This window comes from Corythoichthys intestinalis, chromosome 17 (genome assembly GCF_030265065.1).
Source record: "Corythoichthys intestinalis isolate RoL2023-P3 chromosome 17, ASM3026506v1, whole genome shotgun sequence".
Classification (NCBI taxonomy): Eukaryota; Metazoa; Chordata; class Actinopteri; order Syngnathiformes; family Syngnathidae; genus Corythoichthys; species Corythoichthys intestinalis.
Genome location: NC_080411.1, coordinates 34,405,648 through 34,428,020, shown reverse-complemented (window position 1 = coordinate 34,428,020; position 22,373 = coordinate 34,405,648). Strand labels below are relative to the sequence as shown.

The 22,373-nt window shown below is 40.8% G+C and overlaps 1 protein-coding gene across 3 annotated transcripts in view; it reads right to left on the bottom strand.

The window, feature by feature from the left end:
* Window positions 1-22,373, bottom strand: part of pappaa (pregnancy-associated plasma protein A, pappalysin 1a) — a 238,175-nt gene that overhangs the window by 136,598 nt on the left and 79,204 nt on the right. For all 3 annotated transcript variants that reach the window (XM_057818700.1, XM_057818698.1, XM_057818699.1), the window contains one exon: window positions 754-882. In XM_057818700.1, the coding sequence (XP_057674683.1) occupies window positions 754-882 (129 nt within the window). The remainder of the gene's footprint in view (window positions 1-753; window positions 883-22,373) is intronic.

Here is a 22,373-nt window from a genome sequence, read left to right as displayed (position 1 = left end):
AACGTTTTAGCTAGATAGATATTCGGCCATTCGGGTTTCTCGTTTTAAAGATGAGAGTCGAAATTCATTTAAAGAAATCAAACAAACAAAAAACATTTCATTATAAAATGTCTATTGCCAGCTGTAGTAATGCAAATTCGGAAATTTGAACTCCCGCCATCATCCATAAATCGTTCATACACTAAATCACTGTCACTGAGAGAATATGACAGAGCTGGTTGGCCGAGTTTTACAAGGGGACGGGGCTTTTGTGAGAGGTCCATTAGCCATAATACAGTACGTTAAGTCCATGATCGCATACATCGGTATCGGTTTGATATTGTTTTCGGATTTTTGGAGACAATATCGGTTACCGGTTAAAATTATCAACATGTTATGATTGGACAACTCTAATGCACATCTGTCAGTGCCATTGACAGTGCCAGGTGTTCCAGTCCATTTTTACTGGGACAGGCTGAATGAATGTTCATTCGCTCTTCCCATTCAAAACTGACTGGCTGTCTAGCACCGTTAATGGCGTCCAATGAGTTGTATGAGTGCTCTGTAAGGGTGTAAAACCAATAATCATAATAAGTGTTTAAAACACCACTATTTGTGATTTGAGCTGACATGAGACTGAGGGCAACAACAAAGAGGATCACTACAACCATGAGGAAACTGGGCGCTACACTACTTCACTTACAACTATTACAATTTCAAGCTCATTTTATCATAATTATTATACAAAGTGCCTGGTATCAAGCCTTGGCTCACCTCTGGATCTGTCCATCTCCGCAGTAGGTTGCCCCTAGTTCATGAACCAGTGGTGGTGAAGGCTCACTTTCACTCCGACTGGAGATGGTTTGGACTCTGTAGGTGTATGTGACATGCGGGTCTACATCCCTAGAGAGAAGAAAACCCAGACAGAGAGACAAATGTAAAAAAAAACGTCTGCGCATTTCAGGAAAACGGGAAGCCTCGAAGCAACGTCAGAGAAGAACCGCAATTACAAATAGATTATACGCTGCAAAGACATTTTGGGCCAGCCCGGTGGAAAACTGCGTGTCGGGACACTGTGAGTTGCGGCATCGTTTTAGCTGCGACTCTTCTACGAGCCAAAACACACGATGCCCACAGACGCTCCCTTTGCTTGTGCATCATAGCGAGTCAAAGAACCATCATGAGGAACACGCAAGCGGTATGGTTGGAATTATTGAGGACTACTCACTTTACGGGTGTATGTCGTCATGACGGTTTCTTGAGTCGGCATGATAAGGAAGGCTGAAAATAAAAGGTCTGAAAGGAAAAAAACAATACTTAAATGAGAAAACTATAAACAAACCATTTTTTTAGATAAAAAGGAAAAATCAATTGATGAATGAAAAACTGAAAGCCATAAGCAAACAAAGTAGAAAACTGTAAAAATGCAAGCGAGGGTGCTGTCATGTCTTGACATGTCCTGGTTATGTTATGAAAAACCTCTTCTTATTTGTATATTATACCCTTTATTAATAATATGTAGCATCCTCATTTGCAAATGTCCCATTTACAGTTTTTTATTTGCTTATAGTTGGGTTTATCATTTATAATTGATTTACTGTTTATGGTTGTGGTTTCTCATTTAAGTCTTGCTTTTGGCTTTGAGAGGCCATAAATAGTTCATTGATGTGCGCGAGACAAATAAATGTAAATGTTTCAGATGTCGTTTTATTGTTTCTCACAGTCAGCAATGATTGTTATTGTTTTTTGAAACAGATGCTGCCATCTTCGCGGGACTATATTGTTGTGTCGCTTATTTATGGATGTCATAAAATGTTGCTTCAGACATGTTGTCATTGCATTGTTTCACAGGGTACAGACAAAATAACTATGAGAAAGTACGCTCCCGTCTTCTTGCTGTATCTTGTTATTCCCTATAGGTAAACAAATATTTAGAAATATGATTGTTTTGTTTTAAAAGTCGGGTATATACTGTAGCTATTAACTCATTCAATGCCATTGACAGCAATAGATGGGATGGTTGGTATCAAATGATCATATTTCATTGACGCGATAGAAATCCAATCCATTTGGATTATGAGGGGCGAATGAAGGTAGTTATATTACAGTATAAAACAGTGACAAACGAAATTTAACTGCAAAAAAAAAAAATTGCAAAAAAATCATGTAAAATTAGAAAACCGTTAATTCAATTCAATTTTATTTGTATAGCCCTAAATCACAACAAGGTTGTCTCAAAGGGCTTTGCAGAGGCAATATGATACACAGTCAGAAACAGCAAATGAAGTGAACAAATATGAATAAATAAAGTTCAAGTCCTGGGCATCTGTTAGTTCCTGTTAAAAGGCTTGCTGCTGCATTTTGGACTAGCTGAAGACCTTTTAAAGAACTTTTAGGACAAGCAGCAAGTAGGGAGTTACAGTAATTCAATCTAGATGTAACGAACGCGTGAATTAATTTTTCTGCATCGTTTTTAGATAAAATATTTCTAATTTTGGCTATGTTGCGCAGGTGAAAAAAGGCCGTTCTGCAGGTTTGTTTAATATGAGCTTTAAACGATAAGTCTGGGTCAAATAGAACTCCTAGGTTTTTAACTGTTAACATTTAAAAGCTGCAAAAAGGTGGGGGAAAAAAAACCTGCAAACGCAAAAAACGAAGGAACTATAGAGTATATATACAGTATTAATATCTAAATATACAGTCATGTGAAAAAATTAGGACACCCCATTAAATATTCAGTTGTTTATTGATAAATGTTCACATATCAATGTCTGTTCTTTATCTCTGGAAAAGAAAGTGATTTAATTTAGGTAAACAAAAAAGAAATAACATTTTTTACTCATTAAACCAAATATATCAACAAAAATGCATATTTTAACTGAGGAAAAAGTTAGGAAACCCTACCACCTAATAGCTAGTGTTACCCCCTTAACTTCAATGAGACGCTTTTTGTAGCCATCTACCAGTCTTTGACACCGGTGTGAAGAAAGTTTTCCCCACTCCTCAACGCAGAATACTTTCAGCTGTGAGGTGTTTGAGGGGTTTCTTGCATGTACAGAACATTTCAAGTCACCCCATAGCATCTCAATGGGATTAAGATCTGGGCTTTGACTCGGCCATTCCAGGACTCCATTTCTTCTTAGCCAATCCTTGGTGGATTTACTGGTGTGTTTTGGGTAATTGTCATGTTGCAGGGTCCAGTTTAGCTTCAGCTTTAATTTTTTTCATGGATGATCTCACATGTTCCTCAAGCACCCTCTGATAAACAATAGAATTCAAGGTGGATTCTATAATAATGAGCTGGCCAGGTCCTGCTGTGGCAAAGCATCCCCAAACCATGACACCTTCATGCTTTACAGTTGGTATGAGGTTCTTTTCCTGGAATGCTGTGTTGGGTTTTACGCAGAACATTTCCGCTGTTCTGGTGTCCAAATAATTCAATTTTACATGCATCTCTCCAAAAAACCTCATTCCAGAAGTCCTGGTCTTTGTCTACATTCACTCAGGCAAACTTCAGGCTGGCCTTAATGTTCTTCTTGGAGAGCAAAGGTTTCCTCCTTGCACACCTCCCATGAATGTTAAATTTGTGTATTTTATTTCTGATTGAAGAAGCATGGACTTTCACATGAATAGTAGCAAGCGCCTGCTGTAGGTCCCGTGATGACATTTTAGGGTTTTTGGAGACTTCATTTAGCTTCTTACTGTATGCTCTCGGGTTGAACTTGCTTGGATGGCCACACCTGGGCATCTTGGCAGTTTTTTTAATGTCCTCCACTTGTCGACTATTTTCCGGACAGTGGAATGGCAGATTTTATATCCTTTTGAGATATTTTGAAATCCCTTACCAGACCCATAAGCGTCTACAATCTTCTTTCTGAAGGCCTCACACAGCTCCTTTGATATCACCATCCTGTTTTCTCTCACTTCAACAGTCAGTCACTGTTGAAAGTATTCTGCGTTGAGGATGGGGCAAACTTTCTTCAGACCAATGTCAAAGACTTGTAGATGGCTACAAAAAGTGTCTCACTGAAGTCAAGGGGGTGAAAGGGTGTAACACTAGCTATTGGGTGGTAGGACGTCCTAACTTTTTCCACAGTTAGAAAATGCATTTTTGTTGATATATATTGGGTTTAATGACTAAAACAATGTTAATTCTTGTTGTTTACCTGCAATTAAATCACTTTCCTTGCCAGAGATAAAATAAAAACAAGATACTGATATGTGAACATTTCTTAGTAAAGAACTGAATTTTTAATGGGGTGTCCTAATTTTTTCACATGACTGTATGTTCACAATAAAAGAAAAAAAATAGTTTCCTACTTGTTAAGCATGATAAAAAGTATATTTCCTTGTTTAATGTGTAAGAGGAGAACACATACAGTATATGTTTTGTTTAATCATAGCTAGAGTAAGGGGGTGCGGGGTAAATGTTTGGGGGCACAATTGGTAAATGAAGTCCAAATAGGACCAACAGATACAGTAGATTGTTTCATGTGGACCATCAAGTTTTGTGGGATTATCCTATGGAATTACAAAAAAATGCAAAGATGTTGTAGTGTTTTAATGTCTAGCAGAATGTACAGTTCTCTTGACTTGGACGCTAAGGACTGATTTTGATTACTGTGCTTGGCAAATTTGGGTAAAGTGAAATAGTATGATGATGCTTTATTTAGCGCATCCCTGATACTTAACTGCTCTTATTTGGTCTACGCATTCCAGAGTGACAAAAGCTTGCCTATATTGTACAATGCAAAAAAAAATGTGCCATTTATCAATTTGTTCCCCAAACGCACGACATTGGTATGTGGTGGCTCAGCTTGAAAGCAGGAAAGTATAAATAAGCCCACATATTGAATTAGCTTAGCATATTAGCATCTTTTTAAACTTCACGTTTACAATATTCCGCTTCTGTAAATGCCTAAAAGCTATTCCAACAATGAAGCAAGGCTGATGCCCACTGGGTCATGACTCATGTCCTGCTTTGACCACATTTGTTCGGGAAGCCAGCACCTCCATCACAATGATAGCCACTGTGGCTAACAAAGCTTCACTTACACACACGCAAAACGATGATCGGTTTGATGATTCAATGGAGTCCCACAAAATTGACCACAGCACATCCTGTCCTGGCAACACTTGGACAATGGCGAGTTTGATGGAAGACAAACACAGAAACAATGGGCTGCAGTCAATGCGGTTGTGTAAAGATCAAGTCTTTATTTCATTTTTCAATTCCTTGCTGTTGGACTGAAATGACCGAAACGACATCTTAGTTGTGGGATAAAGAAGTTTTTCACCAGTCAGGTTGGATAGTTAAGCTTTAGTGTTAACAGTTTAACCACAAATTTAGCAAAGCCAGAAATGAAAGCTGAGTTATGCTTCTGCTGTAGACCTGCGCCGTCAAGGCAGACCAGATTTATAACCTTCCGCCGTAGCCTGACATGCACCTGCACAGAATCCTGACTGGGCATCACGTCAACCTGTGGTGACGTTATGCAAATGGATTGTGATTGGTCCGCCCAGACTGTTGTTTCCGGTTCAGTGCGAAATCACTGCCATTTTAAAACATCGTTGTGCTGAAAAAAATGGACCAAGGCGACGAGAGTATCATCGAAAAGGTACGCAAATACGACAACCTCTACAATGTCTCGTCAAGACAATATAAAGATTGCCAAATGGCAAGCAACTCGTGGAAGGAGATTGCTGAAAATATGGGGCTGGAGGTCAGCGATTGCATAAAAATTGGAAGAACCTCCGAGACATGTATGTAAGTGTTCGAAAGCGAATGGCCACACGAAGCAGTGACAGTCAGCCAAAAACTGCCAGCTTTTTATCACTTTATGTCGTATTTTTGGTTGGTGGACTTTATCATTTATTGTACATATGTTTGCTGTGAGTCTGACTTATTTACATTTTACACTTCAAGTATATGAAAAATAAAGCACAGGTTTGGTGTCAAAAGAGTTGTTGTTTTATATTTAATTTCCAACAACAGACAGTTCACACATTTAATACATCATCACTGATTGAGAGTGCCTCCGTGCTCTTATGATGTATGATGTGTTTACCATCAAGGCCTCCAACACAGTTTGGGAAGTTCCATAGCTGCCAGAAATCTGCTATAGCTTTCCACTGGCTGGTTGTAGGACACGGCAAAGAAATCAGACAAAACGCTGGACAATGCAGCTTGCTGGCGTCCACCCGATGGTAGAATTCGTAATGTGACTGCCAGTCTCTGTGCGGCATCAACAGTCGGACAGACCACCTCCGTAACCTTCTATTGCGTCGCCTGCGCCTCAACATTTGTATGATCAAAATTTGTGTTGATGAACTGAAGAGCCACATTCAAGCATTCAATCTCCGTTGTCATTGATATGTAACTGGAAGAAAAATAGAGGAAGTCGACAAGAGTCCCCCAAAATCGTACAAACACAACGCCACACCCCTCTAGTGGCTTGGTGGCTTGGCGGTGAATTACAGAGCAACACGTTTCCTTGCCGCAGAACTATCAAATGCTCATTGACGTCGTAAGCTCTACATCGTCACTACGCCATCACCGCAACGCAGAAGCATAACTCAAACCAGCATTGGAAAAATGTATCCATCCATTCATTTTTTCTAGATTGGATTATTGCAATGGCATATTTACAGGTTTTAACAAAAAAATCAATCAGAAGGCTGCAGTCAATCCAGAATGCTTCTGCCATATTTGATTAGTCATGAAATAACTGCAATTGCCTCCGCTAAGTCAAAGGATAGTTTATAAAATATTACTGCTGGTCTACAAAACAGTTAATGGCCTTTAACCAAAAATACACGCTGTGTGGCATATTACCTGAAGATTTGATGTGCTCAAACAGTGAATTCATAACTGCCCTAATGTTCAAATAACCAATTGCATGACGTTTGCGTTTCCATTTATTTGTTTTTATTTCAATTTCCTGTTTTGCTTTTGTTGTGAACTGTCTTACTGATGTACTGTGACTTTTATGTATCCTTTTATGTGTTTTTATTTCTATTACCAAATTGTGTCTTGCTGATTGTCACATGATATAAAACACTTTGAATTACCGTGTGTTAAATTGTGCAATAAAAACAAATTTGCCTTGCTTAGAACCCGATGGCAGTCAGCCCATCCATGTCCACATTCCAAAATGATTTTATGAAAGACTCTAAATTGTACTGTAATTTTCAGACAATAAGGTGCTCCTGACTATAAGCCGCACCCCACAAATTTGACACGAAAAGGACATTTGTTGATAGCAGTGTTGTTAATCTTACTTTAAAAAAGTAATTAATTACAGTTACAAATTACTTGTCCCAAAAAGAAATTGCGTTAGTAACTCAGTTACCTGAATCTAAAACCAATTAGTTACTTGCCAAAGTAACTGGTGATAATTTTCTTTTCTTTTTTTTTCTAAAAAAAAAAAAAAAAAAAAAAAAAAAAAAAAAAAAAAAAAAAAAAAAAAGGTCACACAATGCGAAGTTGAAAGGGTTTTGGGGACAATTGGCCCTAGCCCAATTCTTTACCCTAAACTTAACTAGACACGGAGGTATTGCGGATATTGCGATAACTAGATAGTAACCTTTGCTATGTGTGGAAGTCATTTAATGTCCTGAATCAACTGTTGAAGTTGTTAAAGTTGCTCCTGTTATTGCATTAGTTCCCTTCTGTCTACTTTCGTCATGTGTAAGTTTTAAAACTGTTTCATCATTTAAAGACAGATTTAAGTCAAGATTTTGCCGATTTAGGAGCATTTTAGATAAAAGGTTACTTAGGTTCGCTAAGTTGGTTCTCTACACAGGAGCTTTCCTAAGAGGTGTACTGCTTTAATGCTAGTTCTTAAGATATGTTGCTAATGCCACCGTGTCTGTCATTTGCATCTAGTTCTATAATATATGATTTCTACCGTAGCATTATGTGGGCGTAGTTTATAGCTATCGGCTTCAGTCAGGTACTATTGGAGCCACTTAGCATCGCGTTTGCAACGGCGTCCCCACTCCTGCTCTGCTCTCTCGTCTCCGTGAGTCCGTCTCTCTCAGACTTTTCTCGCGTCAACCAACATAATAACACATAGTAACGCACACCTTTCCCGCCTCAGTAACGGTAACGGCGTTGCCAAGATGAGAAAAGTAATTAATTAGATTACTCACGACAGAAAAAAATAACGCCGTTAGTAACGCCGTTATATTCTAACGCAGTTATTAACAACACTGGCTGATAGATAAGCCGCACTGGACTATAAACCGTGCCCACCAAATTTGACACGAAAACTACTTGTTCATGTATACGCGGCACTGGATTAAAAGCCGTAACGGTCACTTCTGCAATCCTCTTTGTTTCTTAGGACATCCACCACACGGTGGCGCCTCTTTATGTTCACTTTCTTCTTCAGTTGCTACCTACTTTTTGGGGAGTCAAGTGTGATCATTTGTGCGTGGTCCATTGCACTCCTGATTGATGAGTGGTTGAGCTGGATTTATTTATTTTTTGTGTATTAAAAGTGCATAAGTGGAGGTCTGCTCCCTTTTTTACTTTTTATGCACTCATCCTGCCCTGCCACGCGTTACAAAGCACACCTAACCATAGGCAGAGTTCGACTTTTGGGGCAGGGGGGCACAACATGTTGATGACCCCAAAACGCAGTGTTAGCAATAAAATTAACTTATAAGAATATTTAAAATAATAAGTTGACAATGAGCGTTTTTTGTTTCTCATCATTCTTGAGGGGAATTCTAAATCAAGCTGCTTTGGACAGCTATACTTTTCGCCAAGATCGTCATCCATTAAATTTGGTACGCCCGCCGGTGTCGTGCCAATGTAGTTACCCCAGTCAAAAATTGTATCCCCTGGGCGGAGCCATATGGAGGTAGATTTGTGTCTTCATTATTCAGTTTAAAAAAATGTGTTTGAATACAAAAATAAATCTCAAACTCAAAAAAATGCATTTGAAAGCTTTTTTTTTTTTTGATTTTTTCTTTTGATTTGTCTTATTTTTTTTTTTATTATTATTAATTGAAGCAACTTTTTTGATTGAAGTAATGTTGTTTTGGGTTTGGGCCACATTTTGGCTAGGGCATTTCTGTCTTTATTATCCAATCAAAAAATAAGTTGCTTTAAACAAAAAATATATATTTCCAAATGAATAATCACTTCAATCAAAAGTTGTTGAATGCGAAAAAAAATATTTGAGACTCAAATATTTGCATTAGAACACTTAATTTTTAATTAAAAATGTTATTATTATTATTATTATTATTATTATTATTATTATCATCATTATTGTTATTTATTATTAATATTATGGGTAGGACGTTTGTGTCTAAATCATTAAATCCCCAAAAAAGTTGCTTCAATCAAAAATAATATTTTCAAACAAAGAAAAAAATTATTTGAAAAATAAAATTGCCCTCCCCTATGTTTTTTTATCTAATAATATGCAAAGCAAATGACCGTCTAAGGTGCTATTCACATAATCTGTTCAAAAAATAATTTTGACCCATTATAAAAATATCTTTTTTTCGTTCATTTCATTCATTTTTCTTGTTTGCTTTAATGCTTTACAACTTTATACATATATATATATGAAAGTCAATTATATGCAATGACACTTTTCGGCCACCAGGGGTACCCCCCCTTAAACTCCGCTTATGCACCTAACGGCTATTTGGCAATTTTTTAAACCTGATATCTATAGGACTGGTAGTGAAAGTTCCCCCAGTTCAAACGGATTGGACGTCTATCACCGCCAATGGCAGGCACTGAGTTAGCTTAGGTGCCAAGAGTATAAAATGTATTACTAAATACAAAGTTTACCTGAAAAGCTTCCTATTTTAGTGATTAGATATGAGTCTCATACAACAAAAGACTTCTCTTTGGTTGATGTCATGTGATAAGCAAGCAAGACAGGTTTATTTATATATTGTAGGAACAGTTGAATCAAAGTGATTTACAGTAACAAAGGAGTATAGTAGCAATAAAGCAATGACAGACTATAAGGCTGAATAACAATAACCATGAGTATGTGTTAGATCAGTCAAGTTTGAATCTCCTAATCATCCAGTTGTGGACCCTCTGGATTTCTGCGACAAACAATGCTAAAACAAGTATAGCGTAATCCTTTAATATTGATACATTTCCTAGAATTCCTTTTAAAAGCTTTGCTTTTTTTTTTCAAAGAAAAGGGGCACAGCTGCCCTATTTAGCGCAGTAGGAGTACAAAAGCGAACTCTTTCATTGCTATTGCTGCTGACAGTAATGTTTGGGGACGGTATAGATTAAAGGCAAAACACTTGTGTTCCGTTTACATGCCGGCAAAGAAGTCAGCCATACAAGTCTTTATCTGTGATAAGATTTCATCCTTTTGTGGATTCAGACATTCTTCTCAAGAAGCTTGTCGGAAAGGAATGAAGGTGTTTTATCTTTAGTCCCAGTCTAGTACAATGTGAATGAAAAAATACCTTGCAAAGTTTGTAAGTGTACCGGTATTTAGATTAAGTGAGTGCTGTTGTATGTTTTTAGTTTGCATATGATGGTATTTTTGCAGCTGCTTTGTGGTCTTTGCTAACAGATCTTGGATAACAAAAACAGACCAACTCAGTCTCTGTAATAACAACAAACAATGTAAGCGTTGTTTTGTCAATAATGGAGTCGATATAAAGTCATTGACTGCCATTAATGGCAATAGGCCAAAATAAACTTGGACGTCTAGTGCCGTCAATGCCAGCCAATGACTTAACATAGACATTATTCTTGAGGAAATTTTTGGCAGCAACATACAGCATTTTTTAAATGATATATATATAATGACGACATATCGATTCTTGGCGGGAGCATATCGCTAAACTATTGGGATATACTGTCACACCCCTACTCGGATCTTTACCATCGTCAAAGGCACTGAAAGTCATTGGAGTGATTTACCAAAAAAGGAGGAATTAAAAGGGTTGGTTTCATCGCGTGTACTTTTCAAGATGGCGTATCTTCATTGATCTGTGTTTATTAGACCTTTCAGCAAAGGAGCCATCGGAATTGTCTTGGGACGGGAATGAGCTGTCAATCCCAGGGTCTTTCCCAATTACAGAGAGGTTGTGGGGAGTTACTTCTCTGGGAGGTCCCCTCAAATCAGCTCTGAGATAGCCTTTGACCCAGTGACAGCTCTGAAACCCACATCACCGAGAGGATTAGCCCATCGACTGGGGTGCCTCAGCTGAATGGGGGTCAGACCAACCCCCATTCTCAACCCCCTAATGTTCTCCTCCATCAACTATTGGCCCTCTCCGATGATTTAACCCCAAATAGTCCAACCTTCAACCTTATGCATCTCCTCTTCATTTCACACGTCCTGATTTTGCACCATAATTTATCCTTTTGCTTTGACCTTCCAGCTTTGGGTCATTCCAAACAAACTACCACCCAAGAACGGAGGTGAAAAAATCCAATTGCTCCTTCTGCTCAGTTTGACCCAGCTCAGGTAAAGGCCAGCAGCCTGACAGTGAAGATCAATCACGGTGCACCCCCCAAGAAGGAGGAATCCTTTGTGATAAACAAGAAGCAGAAACACTGTCTACTTCCTTCAATTCTTTCCTGATGGCACCAGGATTATGATTTTCAGAACATCCATATGTGTTCTATTCAAAATTAAGTCAGTAGTGTTTTCTTCATTGCAACAATACATTTTTGCATAAGGCGGAAAACACAGACAAGGCTAAAAAAGCCGTTTCTGCTCTTACACCCCGCTTTAAAATAAACTGCTGTATTTTGAGCCAAAATGAACTGTTGTATTTGATAGAGCAATATGTCTATATGCTGCCATAGCAGTTTCATGGCGCATTAAACCCCCGAAATATTTTTAATTTGTCCGTTTAACCCTGGAGACCCCCGTTTACAGATACTGCGCAACCGCTTTTGTTTCAACCAAGCCATAAAAAGAAGGTAAGTAATTTTGCTTATTATTTGAAATGTCCATCATTTTTAACTTAGAATTATTAATTGATGTCTAATATTCAGTTAAAAAAAAAACTGAAAAGTTTTTCACTCGCATAAACGTTTAAAAAAAATTACATCACAATGAAAAACAGTGTCTATAAATAGGTCACGGATACAGTGGGGCAAATCAGTATTTAGTCAACCACCAATTGTGCAACTTCTCATACTTGAAAAGATTAGAGAGGCCTGTAATTGTCAACATGGGTAAAACTCAACCATGAGAGACAGAAGGTGGGAAAAAAACAGAAAATCACATTGTTTGATTTTTAAAGAATTTATTCCCAAATTAGAGTGGAAAATAAGTATTTGGTCACCTGCAAACAAGCAAGATTTCTGGCTGTCAGAAAGGTCTAACTTCTTCTAACGAGGTCTAACGAGGCTCCACTCGTTACATGTATTAATGGGACCTGTTTTAGCTCATTATCGGTATAAAGGACATCTTTCCACATGCTCAGTCAGTCACACTCCAAACTCCACTATGGCCAAGACCAAAGAGTTGTCGAAGGACACCAGAGACAAAATTGTAGACCTGCACCAGGCTGGGAAGACTGAATCTGCAATAGGTAAAACGCTTGGTGTAAAGAAATCAACTGTGGGAGCATTATTAGAAAATAGTGGACATACAAGACCACTGATAATCCCTCGATCTGGGGCTCCATGCAAGATCTCACCCCGTGGCGTCAAAATGATAACAAGAACGGTGAGCAAAAATCCCAGAACCACACGGTGGGACCTAGTGATTGACCCATAGAGAGCTGGGACCACAGTAACAAAGGCCACTATCAGTAACACAATGCGCTGCCAGGGACTCAAATCCTACTTTGCCAGACGTGTCCCCCTGCTGAAGAAAGTGCACGTCCAGACCCGTCTGTGGTTGGCTAGAGAGCATTTGGATGATGCAGAAGAGGAGTGGGAGAATGTGTTATGGTCAGATGAAACCAAAATAAAACTTTTTGGTAGAAACACAGGTTCTCGTGTTTGGAGGAGAAAGAATACTGAATTGCATCCGAAGAACACCATACCCACTGTGAAGCATGGGGGTGGAAATATCATGCTTTGGATGCTGTTTTTCTGCAAAGGGACCAGGACGACTGATCTGGGTAAAGGAAATAATGAATGGGGCCATGTATCGAGAGATTTTGAGTGAAAATCTCCTGCCATCAGCAAGGGCATTGAAAATGAGACGTGACTGGGTCTTTCAGCATGACAATGATCCCAAACACACAGCCAGGGCAACAAAGGAGTGGCTTCGAAAGAAGCATTTCAAGGTCCTGGAGTGGCCTAGCCAGTCTCCAGATGTCAACCCCATAGAAAATCTGTGGAGGGAGTTGAAAGTCTGTGTTGCCCAATGACAGCCCCAAAACATCATTGCTCTAGAGGAGATCTGCATGGAGGAATGGGCCAAAATACCAGCAACAGTGTGTGAAAAGCTTGTAAAGAGTTACAGAAAACGTTTGGCCTCTGTTATTGCCAAAAAAAGAGTACATATCAAAGTATTGAGATGAACTTTTGGTATTGACCAAATACTTATTTTCCGCCATGATTTGCAAATAAATTCTTTAAAAATCAAACAATGTGATTTTCTGGGTTTCCACATTCTGTCTCTCATGGTTGAGGTTTACCCATGTTGACAATCACAAGCCTCTCTAATAGTTTCAAGTGGGAGACCTTGCACAATTAGTGGTTGACTAAATACTTATTTGCCCCACTGTATATACCTCATAACTATCGCTTAATTGTATTTTTTTTGTTAGTGTCACATTTTCCTTGATATTTTACATGATAAGTAATCGATCCAAACAAAGAAAATTTGAAGAAAAAAAAAAAACGTTTAAAAGGGTTAATATTTGTAAAAGAAAATCTCGACCACTCCTTGATATCTGCGATTTTTGCATCGCGACCCTTATTATATTATCGTGTTTCACCCATAAAATCGCCAAAAATTCCAGCTGTGGCCATTCACAGGCGTGTCTTGACACTCGGTGATACATGCTACTCGGAGTTTTTGGATCGAAATAAGGGAAGTACGCGATAAAAGCTTGTTAAAATCATGGTGTCTTTAATTATGCTCTCCCATGCTCTCACCTCGAGTTAGGGTTTATGAGATTAAAATGTTTTTTTTTGTTGTTTTTAAAATGCCCTCCTGTTCAAAATGTTTCTTCCCCCAGAAAATTGAGATTTTAAGCTTTCAAATGATATATCACACATGCATATAGAACAATTCTGAAATTTGGCCAAATTGGGGGTCTCTGAGCGGAACTTCAAGTCAGTTTTCCGCCATAATGCAATAATACTACTTCTGTCACGATACTAAACTGTTCACCTTGATATCGATACTCAAAAAATACTCTATACCATTTTCGACATTACGTAAATTAAAAAAATGTTATTTTATAATGAACTCTTTCAGTGTTTTTCTATTGGTAGTCAATATTTTTTACATCAAAAACTTTCCATCTTTAATACTTGTTTCCTAGATTGATCTTCTGTCCCGTGTATAGATAAATGTTGTACCACCGTATCGTGGGCTAATCGTTATCGTGAGCCTTGTATCGGTAATCAAATCGCACATATCGGGAGGTACCCAGATGTTCCCACTCCTACCTCTGACCAGTGACAACATTCCATATGCACTCAAGAAGGTAAACAGTCCACCAGTGCCACAGACCTCGACCGCGGGAATGCAACCGCAGTACACGGAATACACCGCAGCTTTTAAACAACCTACAGTACGTCAATAATACCTGAGGTGTGCCAAAGCCTCCCCGCATATAAAATGCATCTTACTTGGTGAAGTCTTTGGAAGACCTCCATTCCAAAAATTCAGAGTTGTTGTGAGGACGCTTCACATAACGATCATCGCACCATCATGCGTAACACGTATACTCGCCCTTTCAAGTCTTATCAGGCAATTTACCTTCTCATGTGAACCACGCTGACAGCACGATAGCAAGATGGCACAACACGCATCGGTGCCACGTATAGCACAAATCTTTGACGAGTCAGCGCATTCCGCTGGAGCAAAGCACTAAACTCTCACCACAGTGTGCACATAATACTTTCAACAAGCCATCTGTTTGCCCTTCCTTCACGGAACAAGGGAAAAACAAATGTGGGCAAAGATTGACCTGCGACTTTGGAATTTCATGTCCGACCGCAGGTTTTAAACTGCAAAAGCGATGGATTGCTCATTTTCCACTGTACTGCAAAAAAATCAAAGTCTTAGCAAGAATATGAGTCTAGTTTCTGGTGAAAAAAAAATCTAATTACTCTTAAAATAAGAACATCGCTTAAAAAGGGCTTATTTTGAGACAATTTGTACCTCTTCCATCGGCAGAGTTGTTTTACCTGTTATTAGCAAAAAGTAACAAGTGAATTTTTTTTCTCGTGTGGGTGCTGAAAGGGAAATCAAGAAATACGAGACTATGCTTGTGAGGGTAGTTCTGTCGTACAAACACACAGCCACTCAATAGGGCAATGGGACAGTTGGGGGAAAAATGGAAGACCAAGAAAAATAACAACAACAACAAAAAATGAAAAGTGAACAAGGTAAAACCATGAAAAACAAGAATTGTGGCGAAAAAAGTGAAAAACTGTCAAACTGAGACAACTGACAGATATACTGTACTTGTCTTTGGCATATCCTTCTTTACTATTGAAGGACATAGGCGGTTTAACCTTTGGCATTGAAGATTACACCATTAAAAATGTTAGGTTTTTTTGAAAACCTGTGAAAAATCGGTGAACCACATAAAACAGTACCAAAAACCAAAAAAAAAAAAAAAAAAAGCGAAAAATTGCTAAAACCATGGAGGGAAAAACCACAAAAAACCATGGCAAGAGATAAGCCCCTTTCAGACTTATATCCCGGTAATTTCCCATTTAAGCCTATGCAGGATTTACCTGTGTCATTGTTTTCAGATAAGGGTAGATGTCCCGGGAATTACCCAGGTTGAGCACTTTCAGACTTGTCCCATGTTGGGGACTCGACCCTCTCTGTGCGGGGAGGGCGGCTGGCAGGATTTTATAACTGGGACATTACATTTTTTATCGGCATCGGCAACAAAATAACACACATTTCCAAAGATGGACTGTCTCTCCCTCGGCTCTGCGATTCAGCAACAATTCAATTTTGTTGTGTTTCATTTTGCTATTTCCAGTTTGCCATGTTGATAATTGCGATGTTTGTTTACCGCTTCTCGTCTTACCGCGAAGAAAAAAGGAATCCCCAATTGCAGACGACTGCTTGCCGGATCCAGCCTCAGCTCTCCAGATCCACATAGCAATCACATGTGCTTAACGTCAGTGCGCCAGATGCGGCTTGGATCATCATTATGACATTCCAAATGAAAGGTTATGCACTGTTCCGGGGTGGACCGTGCAGACCGGGACGCGCACAAAATCTGAAATTTAACGGTCGACGTGTGACGTCACTGTCAGCGCGCACCTGAAAGGCAACTACCAGAGGAGCACGCAGAAGTCACGACACATAAGCAGATGGCAAATTTGTATGGCAAGTGCTTCATTCAAAGTCATAATTGCGTTTTGAAGTCACGATTTGACTGTTACAAAAGTTATTCAACCGTGTATTCAAGTGATCTGCCATGTCTGCAAGTTAAGTCAAAATTAGTTTCATAACAACATATGCAGGGAGAAGGCATTTACTCTATGTTGATGTAAATGTTTCAATGTTTGAATACTATTATTCAAACTGAGCCCCACCTCCTTATGTTTGTGTATTTGTGTCACTAGCCACGTTTACATGCTGACTGTTATTCATACCGATTCAAATCATTCCGAATGGAAATTTCACATCAGCTGTTTATATGTCACTTCATCTATTCCGATCCAGCGTTTACGTGTGTCTGCCTTTATTCCGAAAGGACGTTTGACAACTGCCATCTGACATGCGCAGATTAATCAAAACAAAGCGTCACGTTGCAAAACATGGAGATCGATCGTCAGATCAGCTGCTGTTTTAACTTTGAGTGGAAACGAAACTTCAGAATGATACGCCGTTCATTTAAAAAGTTGTGTGGGTGCGCTGTGCGTGTGCTTGGAAGCCATGTTGCAAGTGACGTTACTTACGTCACCAAGTGACGTCGCCACGTCAGTACGGAGCATGTGCAGAAAGAACGCAACCAGACACCATTCCGCTTCCCTGTTTACATGATATAATGTGACTTCTAATCGGTTTGGGAAAAGGAATATTCCACCCCTGTGAATCGGAATGAAATTCCATTAGGTTTGGGCCTGTTCATTCCGAATGAGGTGTTTATATGTGTCACATGCCAAGCACATAACAAAATGAGGGGAGCCGAGACAAAAGTATGGGCCAATTGAATGATTTATTCAACATAAGATTTAAACAACATAATAAACAATGAAGGTGTGTGTATGGGTGTAAAGTCAGTGGTGTCTGCTAGGTATGGATGCAAATGGATATGTATGTGGGAATCTAACTAAAGTCCCAAAACAACCAAGGAAAACCAACGACCAACCTGGAGGGGAGAGCAGAGAGAAAGATTAGCCTGGCACCCAGGCCTTTTAAGCCCAGGTGCCTTCAATCAAATCACCTGGCCTCTGCCTGATTAGGGAGCCACCCATACCAGGCAGGGCAGGGCCGTGACACCCCCCTCCTTAAAATGAGGGTTCCACCCTCACCCCAAAAAAGCCCAGAAAACTAATCAAAGTTCCCTAATGAAAACCATACCGATCCAAGGTGTGGTTGTATCCCCAACTGGACGTCCGCACCTCCAACCCAGCAGCCCTGGTACCTAGGGAGCAATTTAAGAGCAGGAGGAGCAGGCAACCAGCTGAGTGAGACAAAACACAAGTTAGTTCAGAGGAGCACGGGAAAGCGCGTCCGCCACAACATTGTGTAAGGTGTCTAATATCTAAATTATAAGGCTGTAAGAACAACGCCCAACGCATAAGGCGCTGGTTAGGATTTTGCAGTGATCTCAGAAAGGTGAGTGGATTATGATCAGTATATACAACCAATAGTGTCAATCCGGAACCGACATAGACTTCAAAGTGCTGCAAAGCCCAGATGAGGCCCAAAGCCTCCTTTTCAATCACCGAATAATTCAGTTGATGTTTATTAAATTTCCGGGAGAAGAAACTAACTGGGCACTCAATGTTAGATTCATTGTCCTGTAACAAAACAGCACCTGCCCCGATCAAACTAGCATCAATGTGCAATTTAAAAGGTCTGCCAAAATTTGGAGCTGCCAACACCGGAGCTGAGCACAGTAGAGCCTTGACAGAGTCGAAAGCCTCTTGACATTGGGTGGACCAGGCAAACTTGACCTTGGCGCTCAACAAGTTTGTCAACGGGGAGACCACCACAGAAAAGTTCTTACAAAAAGAACGGTAGTAACCCGCCATTCCCAGGAAGCGCATGAGCTCTTTCTTCGTGGTGGGCTGAGGAAACTGTTCCACAGCCTGAACTTTTGCTTCCACTGGGCGCACGAAACCTTGACCAACAACTTTACCAAGGTAAGTGACTGTAGCCTTGGCAAACTCACACTTTGCCAAATTTATGGTCAACCGGGCCCACCTTAGTCGATCAAACAAGGCTTCAACTCGCTGGACATGCTCCTCCCAGGAATCTGAATAGACGACCAGGTCGTCCAAGTACACGGCACACCCTTGCAACCCAGAGACCACATGGTTCATCAGCCTCTGGAAGGTGGCGGGAGCATTCCTGAGCCCAAAAGGCATCACTGTGTAAGAAAACAAACCAAATGGTGTTATAAAGGCAGCAATTTCACGAGCTCTTTTAGAAAGAGGAATTTGCCAGTAACCCTTTGAAAGATCAAATTTACTTACGTACTTTGCAGACCCCACCTGATCAATACAGTCCTCCATCCGTGGAAGGGGATAGAGGTCTGCTTTGGTCACACTATTAAGTTTCCGATAATCGGTGCAGGGCCGAAAAGTAAAATCTGGCTTTTTGACCAAAAGACAAGGCGATTCCCAATCAGAAAGGGTTTGTTCGGCAATACCATGGTCCAACATGTACAGCACCTCGGACTCCAACTGCTGCTTCTTCTCCTCGGAAACCCTGTAAAACCTCTGTTTAATAGGCTTAGCATCTCCGATGTCTATGTCATGTTCAATTAAATGAGTACGCGTAGGTATATCAGAGAACAGAGCCAAATATTTCCTATTAAATTAATTAACTGGACCTGTTCTTCCACACCTAAGTGGTTTACTAAGGTACCGAGATTTTCTAAGGTCTGCGAATTCTTCAAACGACCCCTCAAAATCTCATCTGAAGCTTAACTAGTGGCACTTCTCCCTCTCCCTCAACTTGAGGACTTCCAGGAAAAGCCACCGGCACAGCAGCCAGCGTGGATCTAACCACCCGACCATCCACCCTGTCAAAATCACGAGAATGATAAGCCTTCAGCAGGTTGACATGAAATAATTGTGAAGACTTCCTTCTACCAGGTGTTTCAATCAGGTAGTTTAAATCAGAGACCTTGCGCAGGACCGTAAAAGGACCAGAATACTTTGCATGAAACGGAGAACTAACCAGCGGCAATAGAGCTAGCACCTGGTCACCAGGACTATATTCGCAGAGTTCTGCCTCCCTGTCATACAGCCGTTTCATCCTGCTCTGAGACGACGCCAACTTTTGTCTAGCAAGCTCATCCGCACGGTAGAGCTTGAACCTGAACCCATTTACAAAGTCAATAAGGTTCTGGGGAGGTTGCTCACCCAAAGTCCCCTCCTGTAAAACAGCCAATGGGCCCCGAACCTTTTGCCCAAAAACTAATTCATTCGGGCTAAAACCCATACTCTCCTGCACAACTTCCCGAGCAGACAACAAAAGCCAAGGTAAACCCTCCTCCCAATCAGCGGATAACTCTGTACAGTATGCCCGTAGTAGGGACTTCAATGTTTGGTGAAACCGTTCCAATGCCCCCTGACTGAGCATGATATGCTGTTGACATATTATGTTTTACCTTTAACTGTTTCAACACCTGAGCAAAAATTTTGGAAGTGAAATTTGAACCTTGATCAGACTGAATGACTTTGGGAATACCAAAGGTAGAAATAAACTGAGTCAATGCCTTAGCTACAGCTCTGGCAGTAATTGTCCGCAAGGGGAATGCCCTAGGATACCTAGTTGCCTGACACATAACGGTAAGCAAGTAGCTATGACCCGACTTAGAACGTGGTAAAGGCCCAACGCAATCAATGAGCAAATGCTCAAACGGTTGACCTATTGCTTGTATTGGATACAAAGGAGCTGGCTTTACCACCTGATTTGGCTTACTGGTAAGCTGGCATGTGTGACAGGTTTTAATAAAATTGGATACATCCCTTCTCAGGCGTGGCCAGAAAAAATGACGCAAGATTCTATCGTAGGTCTTCCGAACGCCAAGATGGCCGGCCACCTCGCCATGTGACGTTTCAAGAACCTTAGTCCGCAGGGAGGTTGGTACAACAATCTGGAAAACTACATCTCCCAAACCCTGCTCCCCATGCGGGACCCACTTTCTAACTAAAAGGTCATTAAGAAGTAACACTGAGCACTGTCCCTCACTACAGCCTCAGGTACCACCTTATCAAAAAGTCCTGCTAAAGACTCGTCACCCTTTTGTTCAGCTATCAGTGCCTCCCTAGAATCTGTCAAATGCTCCAACTTAAGGCCAGTTGGCAATTCAAGATTTTCCGGCTGGCACTCTTTACGCCGAGACGCCGCCCGAGTAACCACACAATTTGGAATGAACTCAGGAGATACCGCACCCTCCAGGACCGAGTGTTCTGGACCATTGAAGTGCGGCTCCTCCACCCACACACGCCCGCCAGCAAGATCGTTACCCAAAATCAGGTGAATGCCCTCTACTGGCAATCCGGTCTAACGCCAACCACCACATCACCCTCCACCAAACTGCATCTCAAATGAATTCTATGCAAAGGGGACGAAAATGGTACTAAACCCATACCACGGACTAAAACACATTTACCGGTATCTGACTGTTTTGAAAATGGCAACACAGACTCTAAAATAAAAGAATCTAAAGCCCCTGTATCCCTCAAGATCTTAATAGAAGACCTTTGCCCCCCACCTACCAGTGACACAGACCTCTCAGAGATGAAGGCCGAAAAATTGCCCTGCGGATTGTGCGAGCCGTCATCAGCACGTTGACAAAACTCTTCACGTTCGACAGACACAGTAAGAGAATCAGTCATCGGACCTGCTACCACAGCAGGCTTAAATTGCCCAGATCTTTTAGACCTAAGAACAGGACAATCTTTCTTCCAATGCCCATCCCCCAAACAGTACCTACAGGTATTAGTGCCAATGAATCCCTTGGGACCCCCCTTACTAAATTTGGATTGAGACTTTTGGGCAGAAACCCCAGGCATGGATGTTGGAGCACCACCTTCCGTAAAACTTCCCACATTCGGCGCAAAACGACGTTTATGTGTCAAAACGTACTCATCCGACAGGATACCCGCCTCGCTGGGTGACTTAACCTTGCGTTCATTTAAGTACGTAGCTACAAAATCGGGCACTGAATTTTTGAACTGTTCTAACACAATCAAATCCGACAAATCCCGCAACGTAACTACTTCAGCCGCAGCACACCAACGATTAAAAGCACCTGTCAAATCACGCGCAAACTCCGAATAGGTTTGCGATTCCTGCCTTTTCCTATAACGGAAACGCTGACGATAAGCCTCCGATACAAGCTCATAAACTTTTAACACTGCAGCCTTTACTGTAGCATAGACCCTGCTGTCCTCAACACTGAGAGCCGAGAACGCCTCCAACGCCTTCCCCGTCAACGCACACTGAAGCAATGTAGTCCTGTCTAAATCCGACCAAGCCCTACTATCCGCAATGCGCTCAAACAAAGCGAAGTACGTGTCAGGATCCGCCTCATCAAATTTGGGCAATAATCGGAGGTTTTGTGCAACATCAAACTGAGGCCCTCGATCAACCCCCTGTCTATTAGCACCTCTTAACCTCTCCAATTCAAGCTGCATGTGCAACAATTCCCTCTGCTGCTCAAAACTTAGCATAGCTTGACCGGACCGAAAACCTGCCCCGAGTGGCACCAGGTTGACCAAACACACCAATATCCACCAGTCCCTGCTTTAAGACGTCCCTGACTGTTTCTTTTAACTTCCTATCGACAATGCTAATTTTATAGTACTCAGCAATTTCCAATAATTGCTCCTTAGTACACAACTCCAGCACCACCTCGGAAGGAGACTGAATAAAGCTAGTAAAAACGGCAGACATATTAAGTGACTGACCAAACAAAACCAATCAAAACAACTCACCTGCTGCCCTGTCTGAGTTTTTTTTTTTTTTTTTTTGGTGGAGGAGCCCCCCCCCCCTCCAAATAAAACTAACTGATCCTAGCCTTCGTGCAGA